A 9,934-nucleotide genomic window follows, 5' to 3' on the forward strand; every position below is an offset into this window, starting at 1 on the left:
AAGACGGCCTCTATCGATTTTAAAAGAAATGTTACGCACAATCAGAAACCCGGTCACTGTGTGCTACAGCCATTTTCCCATTTTCTAATTTTACATAACTTCGAAGGGCAGTTTATAAGCTGATTCAAGAAATGTTATGCATTATCTCAAACCTCGTTACTGTACGTCACTATTATTTGCTCTGCCCTTATCATTTTTCTTTTATACTTCATCATCGATTCAGTAGCCGAAGCTGGATATATATGACCTGTCCCTTTGTGTTTCAGTAAGGTGGGAAATACGTGGACCGTTCCTACGACGATGCTTCCACTCTCACCTGAAGAGAAAAATGTTTCTAAAATATTGAGTCTCAAGGGAACTTGCGCAACAGTGTCCAATTAATAATCGGAAAACGTGACTTCCTTTCGAAAGCGAGTCTTGATATTACATTTTATTCAGCATGCCTTAAGGCCGTCTGTGAAACAGAAACAGGTAGCGCCTAATTACGCTCCCTTTAAAAGGTAAAGGTAACGCGAAACATAATGCCTGTCAGAGGAAATTTCCTTTTTCTGCAAGGGTTACGTGAGCTTGGAATGGGTCTGAAGCACAACTAAACGTGAACAACGTTACTACGGACACCAACAATAGGAAACAGAGGACAGTTACGATGGTAACTCACAATACAACACAATGAGACGTACGTGTCCGTTATGATGAAATTATGAAATGGAAACTTGAACGTGTTCAAAACAGTATATCTCAAATGACTAAATATAATTCAGTCGCGAGTCAGGTAGCTGTCGAACTGGAATTAGTATAATGATAATAAATGCTAATTTCAAGAGTTCTACAACCGTGTACTGTAATTCAAAATCGTTTCATTGAAAGTGAGCGAGGGGTTGCAGGGCTTAAGACAGCCGATATTCGGAGGAAGCCGAGCTGTTGTTTCGCTAAACCGCTAAAAGTGAATGCCAGCTTGGTTCCTTGAACAACTGCACAGCTCTTTCATGTGAGAGGAACAACTGAATCTTAAGCCCTGATGTCACTGTTTCCTATGTTTCGTACGGAGTTATATAAACGTAAATTGCTTGTTGCTGTGTTAGCGAAGCAGTGATGGTATCTTACATCATTCTTCTCAGATTCAGTTGCATACATAGACAAGAAGCAATTATTCAGGCTGAACTGTATGAACTGTCAGGGGAGTTACTCACTTTAATTTGTTCTTATTTTTATCTTGACACAGTTCTCATATTTCAAAAACTGCTCAACAATGAACAAACTGTAATTTATTTCTATCAGCAACTCTCTGTCGTATGTGGTTGACCTTCTTCACTGGTGAATCCTAATATACAGACGTACAAAGAACATATCTGCTTCCAAGGTACTTCCTATACTAATGTGAGAGGCACTATATTTGTTTTGCTGTCAGCTACACGTAATCAGCTTAATACTCTTTAAAGGCCACTGACTTGGTACTCGTACTTATGAGGAACCATCAACTTCAGAAGGAAAAAGTTAGAAGTGCATTTTCTCTTTTGTTCCATCTTTTGGTGTTTCAGTAAGCAGCTTCAACTATTGCATACAACCATATGCTGCGTCGCACATGACATCTTTGAACTGTCGCTCGTCTACTATCTCTACGACAAGAACCGTAATAATTCACATCTGATAAAAGTGTTCTTAGATGTAGATATACGTTCTGTAGATGACTGACCTAATTTCACAATTTCCTTCTAAATGCTGTGAATTAGGTGAAGAAAAATCCTATAATATATTCAAAATTTAATGAATACGTTGGACGTATAGCACATCCTAATTCTACGTTCACTGACATTTTGCTAATTCAGGACGAACTGAAGGACACGATCACTGAAATTATAAAGAGAAAAAGGGTTCTTATGTACGTGTGACCGTAAATACGTTCCGAGCGAGGTACACGAATTTGAAGTTGGATATGAACATTTTTGATAGTTTCCCAAAGTACACCATATAGATCTGTCAATAGTACCCAGTTTATATTTTCTGTTGTAGTATTTGTCATTGTAAACTAGCGTACAGCCGATATTTAGTAATTTCCTTACACTCATAGTGTGCCTAGTGCTTCCGCGCATGCGCCACAAGGCTTGTAGCCCGTCATTTGTTTCCGCGATAATGAGCGTTCTGCCGCGGTGCTCTTCTGTACTCCGTAAAGTTGGATCCACTTGAACGTGGTATGGTTTACTCCGGTTTACACCTTTATCTGTTTCATCCTGTTCCCCCATACCACCGTCATTCAACTGCTTACTTACATCCAATTTTGGTCTCCCACTTTTTCTTCTACATTGGTTTATCGTGCGAGCGACATGACTTTTAGAATGGAGTAAAATTCTTTGGATACGGACGGTGGGTTGGGGGGAGGGGGTGCGGGAGGGTACAGCAATGTACTGAAATTGCAAGTATTTGTCTTTACCATATTTCATATCACTTGCAGTCATCGGCTTTAGGCAAAAGTTTGACCTCCTTTGTAAAACTTCGTGGTATTATTTAAAGTTTTCTATCTTTTCAGGATGTCGCCTGATGCAATAACTAATGTTACTAAACGCGATAAAACTGCAGCGGCGTTTTTAATCAACATGATGGTTTTGGACAGTGTAGGAATGAGAAAACACCAGGTATGTGGAAATGTGTACGTTTGTACTAATGTTTTAGTAGCACATTGGCAGTGAACCATCAGCACCGCTTGAGTCTCAGTGTGTGGTCAGGTATTTTTGGCGACAACCTGTCATCCTTCCACAACACCTCACATGTGAGGCATATCCCTGTCGGAAGATGTGCCTTTCTTGGTACGAAGAATAATATGGTTACTACATGATGGTGTTACAGGTCACTTCCACACTTCCGTATGGAGGTATATCGACCATACATTGACGCTGGACCGGTGGTGATTGTTCAGCACCACCATAGCAATGAAACATACTTTTCCGGTTTGTTATGACAAGTACTTTGAACCATGGAAACCTGCACTGTCAAAGGCCTTATATCTCTACCTTAAAGTGGGTCTAGCTGCCTTGCAATTCATTTCCGGCCAGATGTCCATATGTCCTTCTTTGCTCCTTTTCGTTTCAGGACTACTTAGCAAAATCACTCTGATAATTACGGATATTCGACATACATAGTAGGGTCAGTAATGTACTACTTCTACACACTGGGTTAACACGTAAAATGATAGTTGGTAAATGATAGGTAACGAGGAAGTCGACATAAGAGAGATACCGTTAACGGCTAGGCACGGTGATATTATTTATATTTATGTGGATGGCCAGGCTGTGGCGCTGGTGTGAAAGTGACAACAGGGTTTGTACAACAGCACGTTTACATAATGGTCCAAAGACATTCCAGGGCTCAGCGCTGTATCTCTGTCGCCGAATGTGCTTTGGCTTCGAGAAGATTCCTTAACCTCCAACTAGAAGGCAAATTAGTTTTAGATTAGTACAGAAACCAACCATCTCTCATACACTTAACTCCAGTTAAAATGTCCGACTGTAATTAATTATTCAATTCGGAGGTGAGTCTCTAATCTGAATTTATATTAATTAACATACGTTCCGAAAAACTGTCGCATAACATTGCACCTTGCATGGCTCTTGTAGCTGTATCAGTGTTCACTGAGATCACTCAACATTTTAGTTTGTATTCTGGAGGAAATTTTCTGCCACATCCTTATATATACCGAAGAGCCGCAAAACGACGTGGCATGTACTTCACTAATGTCTGAAGTAGCGATGGAAGGAATTGACACCATGAAACATCCAGGTCACAGCACGTTGCAACGCCATTCAGATGTGCTCAATAATGTTCATGTGTTGGGAGTTTGGTGGCCAGCGGAAGTATTTATGCTGAGAAGAGTGTTCTTGGAGCCATTCTGTAGCAATGCTGGACGTTTGGGTGTCGCATTGTCCTGCTGGAATTGCCCAAGACCGTCGGAATGTCCAATAGTCATGAATGGATACAGGTGATCAGACAGGATGCTTACATACGTGTAACCAGTCAAAGTCGTATCTAGATATATCAGGGACCCCATACCAATCCTACTGCACACGTCCTACAACATTACAGAGCCTCCACTAGCATGAACAGTCTCCGACTGAAATGCATGGTCCATTCCCTCTAAGAACTAGTCTCCATATCCGTACACGTCCATCCACTCGATACATTTTTGAAACGAGGTCGGTCATAGACAGTCCACTGTCGGTGTTGACGAGCCAAGGCGAGGCTTAAGGCTTTGTGTCATTCAGTCATCAAGGGTACACGAGCGGCTCCGAAAGCCCCTGTCCATGATATGTCGTCGAACGCACGCTGACACTTGTTAATGGCCCAGCATTGAAACCTGCAGCAACATGCGGAAGAGTTGCACTTCTGTCACGTTGAACGATTCTCTTAAGTCGTCGTTTGTCCCGTTCTTGTAGGACCTTTTTCCGGCCGCGGCGATGTCGGAAATTTGATGTTTTACCGTATTCCTGATATTCACGGTATACTCGTGAAATGGTCGTACGGGAAAATCCACATTTCATCTCTGAGATGCTGTGTGCCATCACTCGTGCGCGTACTTAACCTGCTATTGTAGCAACAGTAACCAATGTAACTGCTCCAGACACTGTTGTCTTACACAGGCGTTGCCGTTCGCTGCGCCGTATTGTGCATGTTTACACATCTCAGTATTTGAATATGCATGCCAATACGAGTTTCTTTGCTGCTTTAGTGTATATGTGTATAACGTGTCTCTCGTAAGAGACACCCAGGGCATTTTTTGGTTCTGTTTTGACAGTTATTTGATATTTCGTTTTTGCATTGTGTATCTGGAGTCAGCCCAAACAAACAGAGCTTACCACTTCTTTCAAGCCACGCCAAGTGTCGATGCAGAGCGCCGGTTTCTTTCTCATTACACCTAAAAAGTTTGCAATTTTGCATGCTCATTTGACAGGGCGATTCGAGGTTAGTGTAGTACGATATCTGTTTTACCGGTAAGTATTAAAAGGGACAGTAAAACTCAATAATGAAACAGTACTCCAGCAGCAAAAGCACTGCCCTGATGCGCGCTAAATGCAGAACTGACTCTGAGTCGCTATAGGACAGCTATTTATTAAGTTCTAATGTCCCTCTTAACACATACTGGTAAAACAAATGTCATAATATAGTAACTTGAAAGTGCTCCATTGAAAGATCTCGCAAGATTCCGATATAAAATAATTTTGTTCGTAGTGAGAAATAAACAGATGCTTTCTGTTGACACTGGATTGCTCATTATAAACGTCACGAGCAGTGTATGTATATATAGATGTGCGTGTGTGTGTCTGTCTTAGCCTAGCTTAAATCTAATATATTTGGCGCACTTGTTGAGCGCACTGCGGGAGACTGTTTACAGGCACTGTTGCGTATAAGAGAGCATACCCCTTTTATTGTAAATATTATCGAGTCTTTTAGAATACAGGTGGACTAAAGTTGTATGCTGCTAATACAACACGGTGACCTGAGGTGGTACTCATGGTTATGATGACAGTTGTTATAAATATTTCGGGAAGTTTCTTCAAGTACTTCGAAATTGTGGTCGTTTTGCTGTAAGCGTATGTTAGGCAAGTGCCAGTATTATAATCAGTGGGTGTGGGTAGTCACCGATAGTACGGCACGAGTAATTCGCTTTCCTTGAAGATGTACATGCAAATTGTAATTAACGTCTGTGTAACCTGGTTTTGGTAGTCCTGTGGCCTCAACCATATTGTATGTTGACGAAGGGATCAAATCAAACTGGTTCTGTTATTGTGTAGATGAGTCAACCACACTTTCCGTAAGGAGTTAAAACATTTTGTTTCAGCAACCGTATTTTAATCTGGACAGCTAATTCACTGGGTTTTGATACTTCGTGGTTTATGTTGAAGTAAAAAAAAAAAATTATATTGAATTTATGAAATTTAACCTGATGGAAGTTTTGAAATAATAACTTACTTTTTCAGGCTGTTATTCTGCGCTATTTGTACTCAAAGCCTTCTAATACCAACCAGTACTACAACTGGGTTGGCTACCATATCCGTCACTAACAGTCTTTTACCTCTGATGGTTACCAAAGATCGTAGTATTCAAAACGTGATATACTCGTATATTTCCGATACCAGTAACATACTTGTTAACTAAATTAATGAATACAATTCCAAGCAACAGAAAGTACTGATCAAGAATTGACTTCTTTAATTACAATGAGGGTATCGCGATATTTGAACAAAATTCTTCCTGGCGGTTCTGTGTGCTAGTGCGCTACTGACCATTAGTCAGGGATCCATCTTAAGTGAATTTAAACGTCGATATTCTGAGTGATTTACGAAAATAAACAGCGTACGAAGCAGATACGTAGTCCCGTTGTGCACCTGGCATAGCAGGATGTAAGGAGCAATTGCAGAACATATGGAATAGAATGAACAGCATACGGTATAATCTTAAAGCACAGACGAGAGAAATGAAGAGTGGTAGTGAGGGGTATATCGCATAGTTTAACATAAAATTTGGATCAACACTGTAGCGGATGATGTGAATCGATTGTGCAATTCAGAAAGTACGATTACACACTGAGCGAAGCAAGGCAGGCATCAGAGCGTACACGGAAACAGGTGTGCAGAATTATCTCTGACCTAAGCTACATTTTATGTTTTGTAGACATTAAGTTTCTGTGGTCCATTACATGAAGTAATATCAGTATAAATATGTTATAATGAAATTTATAAGATATTGTATCTTTATGCTGACTCTATCGACTATAATTTTACACAGCAGGTCTTGAGAACTGCTGCGAACCCAGAGATTGTTTCATAGTATGGACTATTCAAAAAATGTTAAAAGATCGTGGTAAGGTGGAGCAGTGGAATTTATATTTGCAAAAGAAATTTTTATCTGCTATGCAACTGAAAATAGAATGGCTCATTTAAGACCATGGAGAAGATCTTCAAAAAGATGTCAGAAGTAGATTTGCACTGGTGGAGAGCGTTTCCTTACATAAAGGAATTCAGTTAGTACTAGATATTGACGTGGTAAAGACGAAAAGCTTTCTGAAAGTACAGAATTGTATGAAGGAGAAGAGCCATTGAAAATCAAGGAAAAATGACACTGGAGTGACTTCAAATTACGCGTATTCAAAGAACGTTAAACGCTAACAGGACAGCCAATCAAAATACTATACACATAAGATGAGAAGTAAAGGTCCTTAATAAAGATAGACTCCTCAGAACCCAGGAATGGATAACTTGTCACTGGAAGAGGTATGGACAGGGAATATCAGTAACATACAGATCAGAAATTGAATACGTTAATCAAATAATGTGGGATAATTGGTGTAGTTTAGAGGAAAATACTGGCCAAACAGTGAGAAAAATGGACGAGAGCATCAAATCAATCAAAATACCGTCGCGACTTACGGTAGTGTTGTTGCTAAATCCAGAAGAGCACGTGAAGCATCTCATCACTATACTGTTTTGTGGAAGAGCATTTTCTGAGGTGGCAGTGACAAAATAAGCACTATATGACTGATTTTTCTGAAGATATGCCACCATATGTCTGTGTCGAAATCGATTTCTTTTTTTCTTTTGAGTCATCAGTCTGCTGACTTGTTTGATTGTGCTCGCCACGAACCTCTTCATCTTAGAGTGGCAATTGCAACCTGCGTCCTCAATTATTTCCTGGATAAATTCCAATCTCTGTCTTCCTCTACGGTTTCTCGTCCTCTACAGCTCCCTCTTCTATCATCCCTCGTTTACAGTTTTTACCCTTTACGACTTTCTCTAGTTGACCGATGTTGTTCCGTGATATCATAAGACATATTCTGAACCCTGTTCCTGCTCCTTGCCAGTAGTGTTTTCCTTTTATTCTTTCCTCGCCGGATCTCTGCGGAATCTTCTCATTCCATACCTTATCAGTCCACCTAATTTCCTGCTGCAACACTAAATCTCAAATGCTTCTACTCTGCTCCAGTTTTGCCAATGCCCATGTTTCAGTACCATACAAAGCTATGCTCAAAACGTACATTCTCAGAATTTTTTTCCTCAAGTTAAGGCCTATGTTTGATACTAGTACACTTCTCTTGGTCGGAATACCGTTTTTGCTATTACTAGACTGCTTTGATGTCCCCCCCGTTCCGTCCGTTATGGGTTATTTTGCTGCCTAAGTATCAGAATTCCTTAACTTCATCTACTTCGTGATCACCAATACTGATATTAGCTTCTCGCTCTTCTCATGACTCTTACTTCTCGTCACTTTCGTCTTTCATCGTTTTACTCTTAATCCATATTTTGTACTCATTACACTGTTCATCCCAGTCACACATCCTTTAATTCCTCTTCACGTAAGCTGAGGATCGCAATGTGAGGAGCGAATCTTATCAGTGATATTCTTTCACCTTGGATTTTAATTCCGCTCTTGATCTTTTATTTCCGTAACTGCTTCTTCAATGTATAAACTGACAGTGGGAGCGAAAGGCTGCAACCATGTCTTCCACCCTATTTAATCCAAGCGCTCCGTACGTGGCCTTATTGTTCCACCTTGGTTTCTTGCACATATTGTATATTATTCGTCTTTCGCTATAGCTTACACCTATTTTCCTCAGAATTCCGATCATCGTGCACTGTTTGACATTTTAGAACTATTTTTTTTGTACAAATCCTAGTCTCACTTCCATTATCAACGGCAACGTCGAATTGCCTTTCCTAAAGGAACCTGATTCTCATCTAACGCCTCCTTAATATTCCTTTCCGTTTTTCTTTATATTATACTTGTAAGCAGCTTGGATGTATGAGCTGTTAAGCCGGTTGTGCGATAATTCTCGCAATTGTAAGCTCTTTCCATTTTCGAAATTGTGTGGATGACTCTTGAATTAAATTTTTACTCTACAGCGGAGTGTGCGCTGATATGAAACTTCCTGGCAGATTAAAACTGTGTGCCGGACCGACACTCGAACTCGGGACCTATACATTTCGCGGGCAAAGGTCCCGAGTTCGAGTCTCGGTCCGGCACACAGTTTTAATATGCCAGGAGGTTTTTGTGTGGATGATGTTTCTCGGAAAGTCAGGTGGTATATTGCCAGGTTCAGAAATTCAACAAACCAATATGAATAACCGTTTTGTTGCCATCTAGCTCAATGATTTTAGAAATTCTGATGGATTGTTATACATCTCTACGGCCTTATATGACCTTAAGTCTTCCAAAGCTCGTCTAAATTCTAATACTTGATCCCCTATCTCTTCTATACCGATTCCTGTTATCGCTAGACAGAACTGATGCAACACGGACTCACCATGCCGTCACCCAGGTTGCTGACAACGCAGGGGATGAGCGCCGTGGAGCCGGTCTGCGCGGTGACGATGCTGGAGTTGTCGGTGACGAAGCGCACGGCGGGCGGCGGCACGTCTGACGCGTCGAGCGGCCAGTCCGCCCCCGGCGCCGCCTCCGTGGGGGCGGCGGCCACCAGGGCGGCGGCCAGCGGCACCGCCAGCGCCGGCGGCCGCGTCTGCCGCGGGGCGAGGGCCGCGCTCCAGGCCGCACCTGCCGAAAGGTCAGCCGTCGTCAACGAGGGACAGCGTGCGGCGTCTGAGGAACAGAGGAAGACAGTTCAGGGGTCAACGGCTATCCTAGTCTACAAAGCATTGTTACGCATTTCGGATAAAATCCGCTCTGGCATTAGGAGAGCTATCATCGCTCTTCACGCTGCTGAAACGTTTATTTATTTAGTCCCATATGCTGTATTCTTGGCTGCCGCGCAAACATGGAACGACTTGAAATTGATAAGTCGGCCACAGCACAGGTGGTGTTTGGGCTGTTGCCCATATGCAGTGTTGTCCCAGTCGCAAATAACATACAAGATCCGACATGCGAATGCTAATCGATCTTAAGGCTTCGCCAGCACATACCTCATATGTCTTCGAAATCAGATGAAGGGAAAGTA

At 41.6% G+C, this 9,934-nt stretch overlaps 1 protein-coding gene across 1 annotated transcript in view; it reads right to left on the reverse strand.

The window, feature by feature from the left end:
• Positions 1–9,646, reverse strand: part of LOC126485025 (zwei Ig domain protein zig-8-like) — a 233,371-nt gene extending 223,725 nt beyond the window's left edge. Inside the window, exons 1-2 of the mRNA XM_050108630.1 lie at positions 9,643–9,646; positions 9,287–9,534 (exon numbers count right to left, since the gene is read on the reverse strand). Coding sequence (XP_049964587.1) covers positions 9,287–9,534; positions 9,643–9,646 — 252 coding nt within the window. The remainder of the gene's footprint in view (positions 1–9,286; positions 9,535–9,642) is intronic.
• Positions 9,647–9,934: the final 288 nt, after the last annotated feature.

Source organism: Schistocerca serialis, chromosome 6 (genome assembly GCF_023864345.2).
Source record: "Schistocerca serialis cubense isolate TAMUIC-IGC-003099 chromosome 6, iqSchSeri2.2, whole genome shotgun sequence".
In the NCBI taxonomy this organism is placed as follows: Eukaryota; Metazoa; Arthropoda; class Insecta; order Orthoptera; family Acrididae; genus Schistocerca; species Schistocerca serialis.